This window comes from Phytophthora ramorum (genome assembly GCF_020800215.1).
Source record: "Phytophthora ramorum isolate Pr-102 chromosome Unknown Phyram_PR-102_s0002, whole genome shotgun sequence".
Lineage (NCBI taxonomy): Eukaryota > Oomycota > Peronosporomycetes > Peronosporales > Peronosporaceae > Phytophthora > Phytophthora ramorum.
This window is the reverse complement of record NW_027150648.1, coordinates 4,526,025-4,542,994: the sequence shown is the minus strand read 5'-3', so window position 1 is coordinate 4,542,994 and position 16,970 is coordinate 4,526,025. Positions and strand designations below refer to the sequence as shown.

The 16,970-nt window shown below is 54.7% G+C and overlaps 1 protein-coding gene across 1 annotated transcript; it reads left to right on the top strand.

Annotated features, from left to right (window-relative positions):
• Positions 1 to 3,908: 3,908 nt before the first annotated feature.
• KRP23_2847 (bZIP transcription factor 1) lies at positions 3,909 to 4,829 on the top strand (the record flags this gene model as incomplete). The annotated part of the gene is made up of 1 exon (XM_067887625.1): positions 3,909 to 4,829. One exon carries the CDS (start codon positions 3,909 to 3,911, stop codon positions 4,827 to 4,829), a length of 921 nt encoding a protein of 306 aa, XP_067750201.1.
• Between the last annotated feature and the right edge of the window lie 12,141 nt (positions 4,830 to 16,970).

The following is a 16,970-nucleotide window of genomic DNA, read 5'->3' as shown; positions in this document are numbered from 1 at the left end:
AAGGTGGAGGTGTTCAACTCGGACCAAGGCAAGGAGCTCTTCAACAACAAGTTGAAGACGTTCCTCCAAGGCAACGGGATCGAGTACACCACAACGAACTCATACAGTCCTGAAGAGAACGGGTTGGTGGAGAGAATGAACGGAGTGGTGCTCTCTCGTGTTCGATGCTTGCTGACTGCGGCCAATATGCCGTGGCTACTTTGGGGTGAAGCATTCGGGTTTGCTATCGAAGTGATGAACATCAGCGGAAACAATGCACTTGAAGGTGATACTCCATACTTTCGCCGCTTCGGTGAGCGCCCGGATATGACCTCGTTGCGGACGTGGGGCTGCATAGCTTTCATCTTCACGCCCAAGGTGTTGCGCAAGAGCAAGCTAGAAAACCCTGGGAAGCCGGGATTGTTTGTAGGGTACGCGAAGCATTCAGAGAGCTATCGCATCCTGAACTTGATTACGGGTAACATTGTGGAAGTTCGCTCAGTCGAGTTTGAAGAAGACTGGACTGTGGAGGCTTCGTATGTGATCAAGCTACTCTCAAACCGCTATGGTCGAGGACGGCATGCGTTGCCTCAGATCATACCCTACGTGCGACTACCTGTTATGCATCGAGAGACTGTTGACGTGACGCGCCGCTCTCATGATGATTGCACGGGCCCTTCAAAGCGTCAACGTTGTGAAGTTCACGTTAGCTGTGGTTGTCCTGCTGATGAAAGAAACGAATCTGCTGTTTTGACAACGTCAGGTGCGCCTGGTCGTTGGCTGATAACGGGGCAAGAGGTTCCAACGGAGACTGCTGCGGCAGTTGCTCTGCCGACATCCGAGGGTGTCCTTCAGCGGGGAGCTAACGCTTTTCATCGTGAGGTGTCTGAACATGAAAGTGGTGTTGATAGCGTTGTAGACTTGCTTAATAGCAGTCAGGAGGCAACAGCCAGATCTCTGCCGGATCGACAGACTTCGCCTTCAGTGGGAGACCACGATAGCGGTTATTTCGCAGGAAATGATGTTGATACTGGTAATGGCGATCAATATGAGGGGGATGTTAGTATTGGAAACCCGGCCGATCTATTGGATCGTATCACGTCGTACGAGGGCTTTGTGGATATGAACAGTGAAGACGACGACGAAGCCGATGGGTGGAGAGATGAAGCCTTGCGCGCGGCAACATCGTTTCGCCGTTCTTCACGTGTTCGTCGTCCCAATGTCCGACTGCAGGACTATGAAGTTGAGATTCCCGCGAGTTTAGTGGTACAAGCTGTAAACTTGCTCATGGAGCCACAGAGTATCCAGGAGGCTCTTCAAGCACCTGATGCTGAGAAGTGGAAAGAAGCTTTGGAGAAGGAGTATTCTGACTTGATGCGCAACAACACTTGGGACCTGGTGGAGCGCCCAAAGGGAAAGAAGGTTCTGACTAACAAGTGGATCTTCGTGAGGAAGCGGAACCCAATGGGACAGGTGATCCGCCACCGCACGCGCATTACGATCAAAGGTTGCCAGCAGCAGTACGGGGTAAATTTTTGGGAGACGTACGCTCCGGTGGTCTCGTACGAAGCAGTCAAGTTGGTTTTGTTGTTTGCGTTGCATTACGGTCTGTTGTGCGAGCACATTGACTTTGTCACGGCATTCTTGAACGGCCCGATCGGGGACGACGTAGAGATTTACATGGAAATGCCGGAGTATTTTGACGACGGAAGCGGTCGTGTGTGTAGGCTATTAAGAAGTCTATATGGATTAAAGCAAGCGCCGTTGATCTGGTACAAAATGCTCGACGAGCACCTACGTTCATGCCGCTTTAAGCGATCGAAGATGGACAATGGGGTGTACTGGCGAGTAGTGGGAGGAAGTCCGATATTTCTGACTGTCTACGTGGACGATGTTGTCATCGCTGCCAATGCAAAGAACATCAAGCTTGTCGTGGGCGAGTTGGAACGCAAGTTCAAGATCAAGGATTTAGGGTCTGTGAGCTTGTTGTTGGGCATGGAGATTAACTACATTCTAGGCCAGGCAATGTGGATCTCGCAGCGCGGCTACATCGAGAAGATTCTTAGCCGATTTAACATGGACAAGTGCCGAGCAGTTGCCACGCCGCAACCCGTTGGTGCTCTTCCTTTACCTGCAGCTTCGGATGCAGAGGAAGTAAATGATGAGAATCTACCATATCGTGCTATTGTGGGATGTCTTCAGTACTTGGTACAGTGCTCTCGTCCAGAGCTGGCTAACGCCGTGAGAACGTTGGGCAAGTACTTGAACAAGTACACACACGTGAACTACAGCATGGCCAAGCGGATCCTACGGTACTTGCGAGGTACCTCGGACTACGGTCTTGTGTGGGAGAAGAAGGAGACGCCCGACTTGCACTTTGTGGCGTACGCGGACGCCGATCTTGGAAACGAGAAGGATGACCGCCACTCGATCACGGGGTACGTGTTGCAGCTTAACGGCTGTACGTATGCCTACAAGTCACGCAAACAGCGGATCGTCACAGACGACACGTGCTGCGCCGAGTTTGTCGCCGCGAGCGAGTGCTCAACCATGATCGTATGGACGCACAACTTGTGCAAAGAGCTCAAGCTCAAGCGTCATAAACCTACAGTACTCTACCAAGACAACCAGGCAACGATCACTGTGCTAACGGAGATCAAGGGAAACTACAAGACGAAGAGCGTGGACCTGAAGTACCATAAGGTGCGGGACTTTCATGAGCGTGGCGAGTTCGAAGTGCGCTACTGCCCATCGGCAGAAAACCTCGCCGACATCTTTACGAAGGCGCTCGGTCCTACGTTGTTTCGAAAGTTTCGAGAGCGGTTGAACGTAGTGCCGTTGCCGCTGGCCATTGCGGATGGCAATGCAGAAAGCCGTGACTAGCTTGCGAGCTAGGCGAACGACTGCGAGCAAGGCTGACTCGAAGTGGGAGTGTGGAGATGGCGTGTCGAGCTCCGCCAGCTCACAGCTGACCACCTTGAGGTTGAAGTTGCTTGTGTCCAGTCTTTATAGGCGGTTGACTATTTGTATGCGACAGATAGTTCTCTGCATGTATAACTATCAGAGGAGGTTGTCACCTGCGAGGTTTCCTCCTCAATCCCAATTCTTCTCTGTGGGAACCAAGTGTCTTCCTTTTCGGTCTTCTCCACTCAAAGGTCGCTCGCTCCTATCTGCCTGCATCTTCTCATGAAGGAGCGTCTTCAATGGATAGCACAACTTTTCGTTACCGCCGGTGCGATGGGGGTCCGTTCAAGGGACGTTATCGGGCTTCGAACGATGCAGCGAGTATTTAGAGAGGAGCTTGCGTGTAGACAAGGCCACAAGCAGCAAAAGTCGATGCTCGACTTCTTCGGACGTCCTGCACCAAATGGACCTTAGCAATAGTTAAGCACCTTTGAATAGTGATAATGACGTGTTTTGTATCACAAACCAGTAACTAGAGGGTAGAGGTATATTTGACTCGTGCTTGTATGGTGACGGTCATCGGGAGCCCTCCCCATATCTCTCCGTGGAGGGTATCACTACTCAGGATATCACGACCGAGAGGATTGTCTGTACATTTAAGATGTGCTGAAATGGATGACGCTGCTCTGTAGTTGAACGTAGATCTGTAAAGCTTTGCCGCTCGCAATCAACGAGCCTCCCGTGGGTGTGTAGCATTGTACACAATTGATCGGCGCTCACCGAAAATGCCGACCGGGCATGGTCTCTGGCACATCCGGCTCGTTAGACAAGTTGTAAGACAACCAATACAACTGAACATTTGTCTCCAGTTGGCTTTGCAGACGCGCAAGCGGTTGTGGACGTTTCTGTTTGTGGGTTCAGTCACCGTAGGTCATTTACGAGTTTTCTTTCTCGTCGATAAGCTGCCCGCCGTAGAGCATTAAAGGTGACGACGCCAACTTTGATCCGTGAACAAGCCCAGCAAAATGAAAATCAGTGCCCTCATTTCGCCCAGCGTCATTGAGCCTGAAATCGGCGCCACCACACCGTCAGCAGACGAATCGACTGAAGGTTCGAGTGCAGCCAGCCCGAGACCTGAGAAAGAGAAGGCGTCGAGTCTCACGGAAAAGCAAGCCCTTCGACGTGAGCAATGCCGAGCGAACCAGGCACGCTATCGCAACAAACAGCTTAACCGCAAGCGCCAACTACACCAGCAAAACCAGCGACTTGAAGAGGAGATTCAAGGCTTGAAACTGAAGCGACGAAGCATCAAGTTCGAGCGGAAATCAAACCAAAGTCCGTGGACTATCGTCGGGGAGGTATTCCGCCTACTCGAAGACGGCTTCCGATCCCCCTGGCGATTGGCAAGCGTGGAGGAGATGATGAAGTATGCAGACACTCGACAGAGTTTGGAGTTACTGCAGAAGTCATTCGTGCACGATGTGGCAATGGGTGAACTGCGTGGTATCAACGCGCTTATGGACCAGTGGAGACGCTACTCGCTGTACTTCGAAGACACCCATCTCGAGCTCGCGCGAGTTGAAGCTGTGACTGCGGGCGTCGTGTCTGCCATTGCCGTACTCAGTGTGACGGTGACAGAGTTTACGCTGAGATGCGTCCTGCCTCACCTCACCAATCCAAAAAGAGGGAAATCGAAAGCGTTGTCGCTCACTAGACAGCTTTTGGGCCAACGGCTCGACTGCAATTGCTCGCTTCGCTTTCTCTTCGACGAGGCCAGTGGTCGCGTCGTACGCCTAGAGCCCAAGATCGATTTGGTTTCACCATTACTTCGGCTGCTAGGAAGTATCAAGGACGTGGCACTCGTACTCCAGCATGCACATATCACTCCAGAGTATGTGGTTGGCGATCTACTCAACACAACACTTGAACTACATCTACACGTGTAATAATATATATATGTAAACCTCTCTAATATTAAGTTAGAGTGGTTTAGTTTTGTTCACGTTTTGCATTATCTCCAATTGACCTCCCGCTAATGAAATTGAACACCAGAAGCTTAGCACAAAAGCTTTGCATCATCCCGGCGAGTACATTGATCACTCTCGCTATGCAATTTATTTTCGAAGACGCCCACTACCTGTAGATAAATGTAGCTGGCGGCAACGTTTATATAAAAGATGAAGACCAATCCACGCCGAGATGGAGGACGAGGTTGAGTAGTAGATATCAATACCAGCCGCAATTGCAGCGGCCATGTTCATCTTGCGTCAAAACCAGTGATGGTTTGCCAGCCACCGAGTGGCTTCAAGCCCCTTTGACTAATTGTAAGCGAAATGGACAGACACATTACGCCTCCAGTTCGTACATGTAGTAAAATTCACGAACATGTCTGTGGAGAACACTCCGATCGGAGACAAGCTGCTGCTTGGCTTTTGGCCGATGTATTTACCTGATCGATATAAACAGGATCTGTGTTCTGAGGTCTATAATGCGAGGAATTTGTTAGCTGTGATGGCTTTGGGAGCCAGCATTTTATTACTGAATGGAGGCATTACAATCAAGAGTGTACCAAATCTGGGTGGTCGTGATTGGCAGTGCGCGGATATGACGCCCCCAAATTGCACCATTGACTTTTGCTGTTTGTGGTCTTGCTTTCGGTCTAATTCATCTCTAAAGCTAGCTGTAGTGCACGAAGGCCACCAACACCTCTAAAAGATACACCATTGTTTCGACCCTAAAAAATGAAGTCATATCTAAGCTTTTGATTAGTAATATTCCAGATTTTGCAACGAGAGGGTAGAGGTATACTTGGACTTTGTAAAGAGTTGGTCATTGGGAACAGCTTCCGTATCTGTCCGCGGAGTGAATCACAATACAGAATATCACGACCTAGAGGATCGTTTGTTCTTATACTTATTATTCAATTTCACTCAGTTGTGGGGCATGAATCTTGATGTATTGACACCGCCTCCTGCACGGGTGTGGCGAGGAGGGTTTTAACTTACTCTAGGGGTACTGGACTTGCTGGATTCGCAGCAAATAAGAGAATGAACAGGTTTCCGCTGCGTTCACCGTCTTGCTCTACTGGCCAGTCATCCGAACGATTGGCGACCGTGATGCCTTCGGTGGCAGCGCGATGAAGTCCGAACCCTCACCCAACCGCAAAAAGTTACTTTTACTAGGCCAGCCCAGCAAAAGTACACAATCTCACGGAGATTTCTTGTCTTCCGGATTTTGGAAGGGACCCATTTTTGATTCTTTTGGGCATTTTATAATGAAATGCATGGTCTTCGGTGTTACGTTTTCAAGAAGTATTCGCCAGCTCTGCTTGCTCAAAAGAGGTAACCTTGCTGGCTGCGAAGTTCTCAATGACGTCTATGTAGAGTTATGTGCGTTGGTGTCCACGAGAGCTATAATAGCAACATTGGAGTACCCCCGCCCACGTATCCAGTGAGAATGAACACTTCATTAGCAAGTCCGAGGCTTGATATAGTACTGTATGTATTAATAGCGCGTGGTGTTGGAAGCCAATTGCTCACACTTATATCGGTGAGCTAATCGACTCATATTCAACATCCAAAGCAGGCGGCAGCTTTGACATCAAACACTTAAAACTCGAGCACAAGAAGCCAGTCATCGTCCACACTGCCACCCGAAGGAGGGATGAAGTCCACACCCGTGGAATTTCCACTAGCAGGAACGCTCACCGTCGAGTTGGCGTGGTACTGACCGTCGCGAGGAGAAAACCAGCGAACAGTACCCGACCGTTCAGACCCGTTGCCAAGTTTGAGGCTGAACGAGTCACCGTGGCCAGTGTAGACGTAGAAACGGTCGCGAGTCTCGGAAGCGAGGACGGAGATGTATCGGGTGCCCTCGAACGCGTTGACAGAGATATCCTGGTAGCCGTTGGGGCTGGAGAGGAGGTGGCGAGCAGGCTCAAGCTGCTCGAGAATCTCGGTCGAGAGGTTCTGCAGCGGTTGGGTGACGTACTGGATCTGCGTCGCGCCCTCGAAGAAGACGTCCTTACGCCATGAGCCAGAGGCGTTTTGACCGGCCGAGGGGGAGTAGTAGTCGCTTTCGCGCAGCAGGTCCTCCTGTGGCTCGTACATCTGCCACACGCTGTTGGCGCCGTACGTGAAGCCGGCCGCACCCCCGTAGACGCCGTGATAGAGACCCGTGCGGACCTGCGAGGCATTCCAGACGGGGAACGCCGCCTTAAAGTTGTCGTGCGCGCCTTCGTAGTGGTTCTCGAGGTCGAGCACGGGGCCGGTGAAGCCGTCGCGCATGGCAGCAATGAGCTCGTAGTTCTTGGTCGAGTCCCACGTCGTGTACGGCGTGAACCCGCCCAGAGCATCAGGTGTGGCGTGGCCCGACTGCGCCCCATTAATCGACACTCGGTGCTCCTCCTTTGGCAGCATCAGGTGAGCGTACGCCTGCGGAGTGTTCTCGGGTCTTGAGATCCAGCCAGCGGTGGGGTGGAAAAGGATCACGGGCTCGTACCCGTGCGCAGTCTCCGCGTCCTTCACTCCAGCGCGCATGCTCACCCAAATGTCCGTCGTGTCTTCAATGGGGCCCAGCAGAGTTGCAGGGTCCACGTTGGGGTCAGAGGCGTACGACACCATCGCTTTCGTGGTGTTACGAGCCCAAAGGCAGTCCGAGTCCCCGCCAAGAATCTTCGGCAGACCGGGGTAGCGGTCGCCAATGTACTTGCCCCACTCGTACGCAGTCGAGTCGTTGAAAATGGACACTTCGTCGTTGTGCCAGCCACCGTTGACCCAGCGGCCCCACACAGGCACCAGAGCGATCAGAATGCCGTAGCTCGCAGCTAGATCCACCGTCCAATCGACCAGCTCGAAGTACGCCTCGTTCGGCTGGGTCGTGTCCGAGTTGTTGTACGGCAGGTCGCCGTAGAAATTCGAGCGTGTTGTGCCGTTCAGCTCCGAGATCACGACGGTCTGCACGACGTTGTACCCTTGTTCAGCACGCGTTTTGAGGTAGAAGTCAATGGACGTCTTGTTGAGGCGGTGCGTCAGCTCCCACGCGGTGTCGGCCTGCCAGAAGAAGGGGTCTCCGGAGGTGGTCCGTGTGAGGTATCGTCCGTAGTGCGGCGCGGTGATGGCGAGGTCATGCCAGGACGGGTCGGCCGAGGCGGTAAGGCCAGTGAGCGCCGCCAGGCTAGCAATTGTAGCTTGGATCTTCATCGAAGAAGTGGATGGTGATCGCAGTCCGAGGTAAGTTGGAGAATGACATGAGATCGAGGAAACTTTTCCAGTCGTCCTCCGGCAATGACACCGCCGTGCATGGCGATTTGCTGCCCCCTACTTCATCCACGAACTTCCCGGCGTGTTGAAGTGGCAACAGCTGGACGATAAAGACGATGGCGGCGCACAGAAGCTCCAAGCGCCATCGAGATCAGGCACAGCGAGGGAATCAAATGGAATTTCAACTCCTGCACCAGCAATTGCGTTAAGAAGTGATCACGCTCACGCCGCTAATACATGTCCAATACCAAGCAGGGCCGACTGCACATCAAAATTGTTCTTTACACGTACTAGGAACGTTGACAGACTCCGACGGGTCTATCTATCCTAGCTTACACAAGCTAAGCGTGTCGAGACCTAGTATTATCCAGTCCTCGCATTCTAGAACTCCACCACCAGAAGCCAATCGTTGTCGATGCCACCGGTCGACGGAGGAGTGAAGTCCACGCGAGTTCCGTTGCCACTGGCAGGGACGCTCACCGTCGAACTCGCGTAGTACTGACCGTCACGAGGAGAGAACCAGGTCGCGCTGCCCGAACGGCTATTGCCAGATCCGTTCTCAAGCTGCAGACTGAACGTGTCGCCGTGGCCCGTGTAGACGTAGTAGCGGTCACGGTCCTTCGACGCGAGGATGGAGATGTATCTGGTGCCCTCGTACGTGTTGACGGACTTGCCAGTGTGGTTGCTGGGACTGGACAGTAGTTCGCGAGCAGGTTCGAGCTGTTCGAGTGTAGCGGTGGAGAGGCTGCTGAGTGGTTTGGTGACGTATTGGATCTGCGTAGCACCTTCGAAGAAGATGTCCTTGCGCCACGAGCCCGACGTGTTCTGGTTGATCTGGGCGGCGTAGTAGTCGCTGTCGCGCAGCAGGTCGGAGCGGGGCTCGTACATTTGCCACACGCTGTTGGCACCGTAGGTGAAGCCGGTAGATCCTTCGTAGACGCCGTGGTACAGACCCGTGCGGATGTGGGAAGCGTTCCAAATGAGGCGCGTCAGGTCGAAGCTGTCGTGGGCCCCCTCATAGTGGTTCTCGAGGTCGAGCACAGGGCCAGTGAACTTGTCACGCATCTCCGCGATGTTCTCGTAGTTCTTGGTCGAGTCCCAGCCGGCTGCAGGGGTGAACTTGGAGGTCGGGTCGGGTGTGGCGTGACCAGATTGAACAGCATCAACCGAAACGCGGTCCTCTTCGTCGTCCAACATGATGTGGCCGTATGGCAGCGGCGTGACCTCGGGCTTGACGATCCAGCTATTCGTAGGGTGGAACAGAATCATCGAGTCGTAGCCAACCTCCCGCTCAGAATCTTTGAGCCCACGGCGCATGCTCGCCCATACAGCGGACGTATCCTCGATAGGCGCAAGTAGAGCCGGGAGGTCCTGGTCCGGGTCCTCCGCATAAGCAGCCTGGACCTCAGATATGTTCCACGACCACAGCGCGTTCGAGTCGCCGCCCAGGATCTTCGGCAGACCAGGGTACCGGCTTCCGATGTACTGGCCCCATTCATATGCGTTTGACTCATTGAAAATGCGCTCCGTGCTGTGCCAGCCGCCGTTGACGTACATGCCCCACGTCGGCACCAGAGCGATCAGAATGCCGTAGCTAGCAGCCAGATCCACCGTCCAGTCCACCAGCTCGAAGTACGCCTCGTTCGGCTTGGACGGGTCCGAGTTGTTGAACGGCAGGTCGCCGTAGAAATTGGGGCTGGTCGTGCCGTTCAGCTCCGAGATCACGACGGTCTGCACGACGTTGTACCCTTGTTCAGCACGCGTCTTGAGGTAGAAGTCGATGGACGTCTTGTTGAGGCGGTGCGTCAGCTCCCACGCGGTGTCGGCTTGCCAGAAGAAGGGTTCCTCGGAGGCCGTGCGATAGAGGTATCGTCCGTAGTGCGGGGCGGAGATGGCGAGGTCATGCCATGACGGGTCTGCAGCCGAGGTGGTGGAGGCGAGGCCGGCAAGGGAGAGGACGCCAGCGAGAGCTGCTTGGACCTTCATTAGTGATGTTTTGGGCAATGGTGTCTCGGTTACTTCTCTTGGTGTGTTGCAGTCAAAGCAAATTGGCGAATGGTGTCAATTGTCTGCGGATCTAGAGGTGATTGCCCCCAGAGCGATGTATCGGAGAGAAGCCGGATTGATACGCTTGAACGAAGTCTAGTGGTGACTACCGTTAATAACACACTTCTGTACGCATGTCATGGTGCAGTAAGCACACGATATCAAAAGGCATACGGATCCTGGAGTTTCACGAGTCTGCGCAGATTACGAGCACAAGCCGTAGATGGTTGGGTTACACCAATAACATCGCAGGATCCGACACCCCGATCGAAGGACGCTCGCAATCGTTGGCCCTTCTCGGCAGCTACACCTGCTGCTGAGCGCAACAAAAACTGTTCACAGCTTGGTGATGATCGAGGGCATAACGCAAAATGTGAAACTAACTTGAGGTGCTCAAAGGCCGTACATGTGCAACTTGTAAATACTGTACATCATTTGATTCGTACGTGTAGACGCTACTAGCGAGAAAATTTATGTTGACTGCCCAACTGACTCATTTGATATGGGGCAGTCAAACTCTTGTTCTGGCCAACTGTAAATTGTTCGGACTTAAGTAGCCGCTACCTTTATACGGATAGGTTAGAGTGGTAGATTTTCAAGTGAAAAACTTTGAGCATAATGCAAGCAGGTCAAAGCCATCATGTACACATAGTTGAGCCAGCATTTCCCCGTCAACTAGGCACACAGCTATAGAGTTGATTGATAAACGCAGACACAAAATTGAGGGTTTCGCACTTAGAACTCCACCACCAGAAGCCAATCGTTGTCGATGCCACCGGTCGACGGAGGAGTGAAGTCCACGCGAGTTCCGTTGCCACTGGCAGGGACGCTCACCGTCGAACTCGCGTAGTACTGACCGTCACGAGGGGAGAACCAGGTCGCGCTGCCCGAACGGCTATTGCCAGATCCGCTCTCAAGCTGCAGACTGAACGTGTCGCCGTGGCCCGTGTAGACGTAGTAGCGGTCACGGTCCTTCGACGCGAGGATGGAGATGTATCTGGTGCCCTCGTACGTGTTGACGGACTTGCCAGTGTGGTTGCTGGGACTGGACAGTAGTTCGCGAGCAGGTTCGAGCTGTTCGAGTGTAGCGGTGGAGAGGCTGCTGAGTGGTTTGGTGACGTATTGGATCTGCGTAGCACCTTCGAAGAAGATGTCCTTGCGCCACGAGCCCGACGTGTTCTGGTTGATCTGGGCGGCGTAGTAGTCACTGTCGCGCAGCAGGTCGGAGCGGGGCTCGTACATTTGCCACACGCTGTTGGCACCGTAGGTGAAGCCGGTAGATCCTTCGTAGACGCCGTGATAGAGGCCCGTGCGGATGTGAGAGGCGTTCCAGATGACCTTGTCCAGGTCGAAGCTGTCGTGAGCCCCCTCATAGTGGTTCTCGAGGTCGAGCACAGGACCTGTGAACTCGTCACGCATCTTGGCGATGTTTTCGTAGTTCTTAGTCGAGTCCCAGCCACCGAGAGGCGTGAACTTGTACGTCGGGTCGGGCAAAGCATGGCCCGACTGCACCGCGTCGATAGACACGCGGTCTTCTTCGTTCGGCAGCATGGCGTGGCCGTACGGCTCAGGCGTGACCTCGGGCTTGACGATCCAGCTATTCGTAGGGTGGTAGAGCACCACGGCTTCGTAGCCTTGAGAGGTTTCAGCGTCCTTCAGACCCCGACCCATGCTCGCCCATACAGCGGACGTATCCTCGACAGGCGCAAGTAGAGCCGGGAGGTCCTGGTCCGGGTCTTCCCCATATGCAGCCTGAACAGCGGACATGTTCCACGACCACAGCGCGTTCGAGTCGCCGCCCAGGATCTTCGGCAGACCAGGGTACCGGCTTCCGATGTACTGGCCCCATTCATATGCGTTTGACTCATTGAAAATGCGTTCCGTGCTGTGCCAGCCGCCGTTGACGTACATGCCCCACGTCGGCACCAGAGCGATCAGAATGCCGTAGCTAGCAGCCAGATCCACCGTCCAGTCCACCAGCTCGAAGTACGCCTCGCTCGGCTTGGACGGGTCCGAGTTGTTGAACGGCAGGTCGCCGTAGAAATTGGGGCTGGTCGTGCCGTTCAACTCCGAGATCACGACGGTCTGCACGACGTTGTACCCTTGTTCAGCACGCGTCTTGAGGTAGAAGTCGATGGACGTCTTGTTGAGGCGGTGCGTCAGCTCCCACGCGGTGTCGGCTTGCCAGAAGAAGGGTTCCTCGGAGGCCGTGCGATAGAGGTATCGTCCGTAGTGTGGGGCGGAGATGGCGAGGTCGTGCCATGACGGGTCTGCAGCCACGGACGTGAAGGCAAGACTTGTCAGGGCTAGTAGGCCTATAAACGTGGATGGGATCTTCATGTGTGTTGCTTGAAACAACGAGGTGGTGAAGGGGAGGACTTGATGCGTTGATGTCAATGGAAATTGATGAATGACTAATTCATGCCAGGCTGTACGAAAAGAGTTCCCGTAGGGTCCAGACACGATGGCCAAGTAGTGAAATCTCCAGCGTACACTGTACGCTTTTGTGGTAACAATGCCTGTCAATGAGTGAGTCAATCGAGATTGCGAGCGTTGAAGCGGACATGTCAATCAAACGCATAGCTCGCAGGCGGTTGCTCGCAATCGCCACTAGATTTGTTCCTGGCGGTGTTGAAGCTGTACTCGAATTCCGGTAGTCGGATAACGAAAACCGTGAAACCTCAACTTGAAGACAAGAGGTTTCCACTGTACAAGGTGTATTATGATCCTTAATACATGTACATCTGTACCCACCGCTTACCTGGCACAAAACGCTACAGCAAAGTTCCAACTCTACCGAAGTTAGCTTAACACTACCGTAAGAACCACAAGAATTAATCCAGAACACATCAGGTATGTTTTCTGGACGCATTGACGCGTGGAAAACGGGTTTTCCAGCGAGAGAAATTGGTGGTCGTGAGGCAACAAGTGTAGGATAGCCATTGTTCAATTTGCCGCGTAACCCACCACAACCCACCACGGGGCTAGCCACTGCTCTCCGCAGTGGCCGTCGGCGATAATACACTCTTCCCGCTCTGACGAGCGTGGCCCCCACACCTGACAAGATCACTATGAGCTACGATGGAAAACACTTTTTTAGGCCATTGCCAACAATTAAAACTCAAGCACAAGAAGCCAATCGTCGTCAACGCTGCCACTCGAAGGAGGAGTGAAGTCCACGCGCGTGCCGTTACCGCTCTCGGGGACGCTCACCGTCGCGTTGGCGTAGTACTGGCCGTCACGAGGGGAGAACCAGCGGGCACTGCCCGAGCGAGCACCTGAACCATTGTCAAGCTGCAGACTGAATGCGTCACCATGGCCGGCGTACACGTAGTATCGGTCGCGCGTATTCGATGCGAGGACCGAGATGTATCGCGTGCCCTCGTACGTGTTGGCCGACTTCCCGGTGTGGTCGCTGGTGCTGGCCAGGAGTTCACGTGCCGGCTCAAGCTGCTCCAGTGAGCTGATACTGAGGTTCTGCAGCGGCTTGGTGACGTACTGGATCTGCGTGGCGCCCTCAAAGTAAATGTCCTTGCGCCACGAGCCGGTCGCATTCTGGTTGATCTGGGGGTCGTAGTACACGGCATCGCTAACCAGGTCGGAGCGGGGCTCGTACATCTGCCACACGCTGTTGGCTCCGTAGGTGAAGCCGGCCGAGCCTCCGTAGACGCCGTGGTACAGACCCGTACGCACCTCCGAAGCGTTCCAGATGGGGCGCGTCAGGCTGAAACTGTCGTGGGCGCCCTCGTAGTGGTTCTCGAGATCGAGAACGGGACCAGTGAACTTGTCGAGCATCTCGGCGATGTTCTCGTAGTTTTTGGTCGAGTCCCAGCCAACCGCGGGGGTGAACGTGGACGCCGGGTTTGGCGTGGCGTGGCCGGACTGCACCGCATCGATGGACACTCGATCCTCCTCATCCTGCAGCATGTTGTGGCCGTAAACCAGCGGCGTGACTTGGGGCTTGACGATCCAGCCACCCGCCGGGTGGTACAAAACCACCGATTCGTAGCCTTGCGCACTCTCAGACTCCTTGAGACCGGCACGCATGCTAGCCCAGACGGGGGACGTGTCCTCAATGGGTGCCAACAAGGACGGCAGGTCCTGGTCCGGGTCCTCCGCCCACGCCGCCTGAACCGCGGACATGTTCCACGACCACAGGACGTTGGAGTCGCCGCCTAGGATTTTGGGTAGACCAGGGTACCGGCTTCCAATGTACTGGCCCCACTCGTTCGCGTTCGACTCGTTGAAGATGGGGGTCGTACTGTGCCAGCCGCCGTTGACGTACATGCCCCACGTCGGCACCAGAGCGATCAGAATGCCGTAGCTCGCAGCCAGATCCACCGTCCAGTCCACCAGCTCGAAGTACGCTTCGTTCGGCTGTGTTGGGTCCGAGTTGTTGAACGGCAGGTCGCCGTAGAAATTGGAGCGCGTCGTACCATCAAGCTCCGACACGAGGACAGTCTGAACGACGTTGTAACCCTGCTCGGCACGGGTCTTGAGGTAGAAGTCGATGGACGTCTTGTTGAGACGGTGAACCAGTTCCCACGCAGTGTCGGCTTGCCAGAAGAAAGGCTCGTTGGACGCGGTTCGGGTGAGGTAGCGTCCGTATCGTGGGGCGGTGATGGCGAGGTCGTGCCAGGAAGGGTCCGTCGAAGCGGCAGGAGCGAGTCCAGCCAGTGAAACGAGGCCGGCGAGAAGGACTTGGATCTTCATCACTACTGCGTTGCCAGGGGGAAGTGGCCAGTGCCAAGATGATGCGAGTGCTGTCCGATGCAAATCCGAGAATGAAATTGGGATTGGAAGCGTTCCTCTCGTCGTGGATCAAGGTGAGCAAGTTGATTGTATGCATCGTTGAGTTTAAATGGAACAGTCCGAAAGCGTTGTCGGGCCTCTGCTACTTGTACTTGTACTATCTGTCAGTATTGAAGCAGGCATACTGATACCTGGACGGCACTTGAAGACCGAGCAGCGTAACACCTTGACTCAACTCAAATGTCCGGCGGGTCCCGATCTTTGAAGAGCCCGCGGTCATTGAAGCTCCGTTCAACCAGCTGGCCCCCATGCTGAAGACGCGCGCCGTGGTGTCCATTTCTACCCAAGCAGACTCGAAAGTGCATGGTTGAAGCCGCATGGGGCTCACTTGAAGCCGTCAGCACCTCGCGCAACCGCCCGCTTTCTTCGAGAGACGAACTGTAGCAAGTCTTGATGTTGGGGTACGGTGGGTGTTTCTACAGATGGCCGACATGACTGAGTGTCAGCACTGCTGGTCCCTTCGCGGCGGGGTTTGTAGCGACCAAAGCCGTTCTAGACAACAGACTCGCTTCTTTCGTGGCTGGAACAGCTGGATAATGCAACATACAGTAATAATCCCGGCTGATGACCACGTCAGCACTGCTTGGTGTATGAAGAGGGTAATGGCCAGCGCGTTCCGAGGCGCAAGAAACGTGTCTGCAAGGCGTCGAGGGCTCCGATCGTCGCGACATCAGAAGAAAACCTGCCCATTTCACAATTCGCGTCGTCCCAAGTTGCAGCCCTTCAAGCTTCACTCGTAGTCACCCAGCACCGATGAAAGTCCAAGCAGCTCTCGCTGGCGTCCTCTCCCTTGCCGGCCTCGCCTCCACCACCTCGGCTGCAGACCCGTCATGGCACGACCTCGCCATCTCCGCCCCGCACTACGGACGATACCTCTATCGCACGGCCTCCGAGGAACCCTTCTTCTGGCAAGCCGACACCGCGTGGGAGCTGACGCACCGCCTCAACAAGACGTCCATCGACTTCTACCTCAAGACGCGTGCTGAACAAGGGTATAACGTCGTGCAGACCGTCGTGATCTCGGAGTTGAACGGCACGACCAGCCCCAATTTCTACGGCGACCTGCCGTTCAACAACTCGGACCCGTCCAAGCCGAGCGAGGCGTACTTCGAGCTGGTGGACTGGACGGTGGATCTGGCTGCGAGCTACGGCATTCTGATCGCTCTGGTGCCGACGTGGGGCATGTACGTCAACGGCGGCTGGCACAGCACGGAGCGCATTTTCAATGAGTCAAACGCATATGAATGGGGAAAGTTCATTGGCGATCGGTACCCTGGTCTGCCGAAGATCCTGGGCGGCGACTCGAACGCGCTGTGGTCGTGGAACATATCTGAGGTCCAGGCTGCTTATGCGGAGGACCCGGACCAGGACCTCCCGGCTCTACTTGCGCCGATCGAGGATACGTCCGCTGTATGGGCGAGCATGCGCCGTGGGCTCAAAGATTCTGAGCGGGAGGTTGGCTACGACTCGATGATTCTGTTCCACCCTACGAATAGCTGGATCGTCAAGCCCGAGGTCACGCCGCTGCCATACGGCCACATCATGTTGGACGACGAAGAGGACCGCGTTTCGGTTGATGCTGTTCAATCTGGTCACGCCACACCCGACCCGACCTCCAAGTTCACCCCTGCAGCCGGCTGGGACTCGACCAAGAACTACGAGAACATCGCGGAGATGCGTGACAAGTTCACTGGCCCTGTGCTCGACCTCGAGAACCACTATGAGGGGGCCCACGACAGCTTCGACCTGACGCGCCTCATTTGGAACGCTTCCCACATCCGCACAGGTCTGTACCACGGCGTCTACGAAGGATCTACCGGCTTCACGTACGGTGCCAACAGCGTGTGGCAAATGTACGAGCCCCGCTCCGACCTGCTGCGCGACAGCGACTACTACGCCGCCCAGATCAACCAGAACACGTCGGGCTCGTGGCGCAAGGACATCTTCTTCGAAGGTGCTACGCAGATC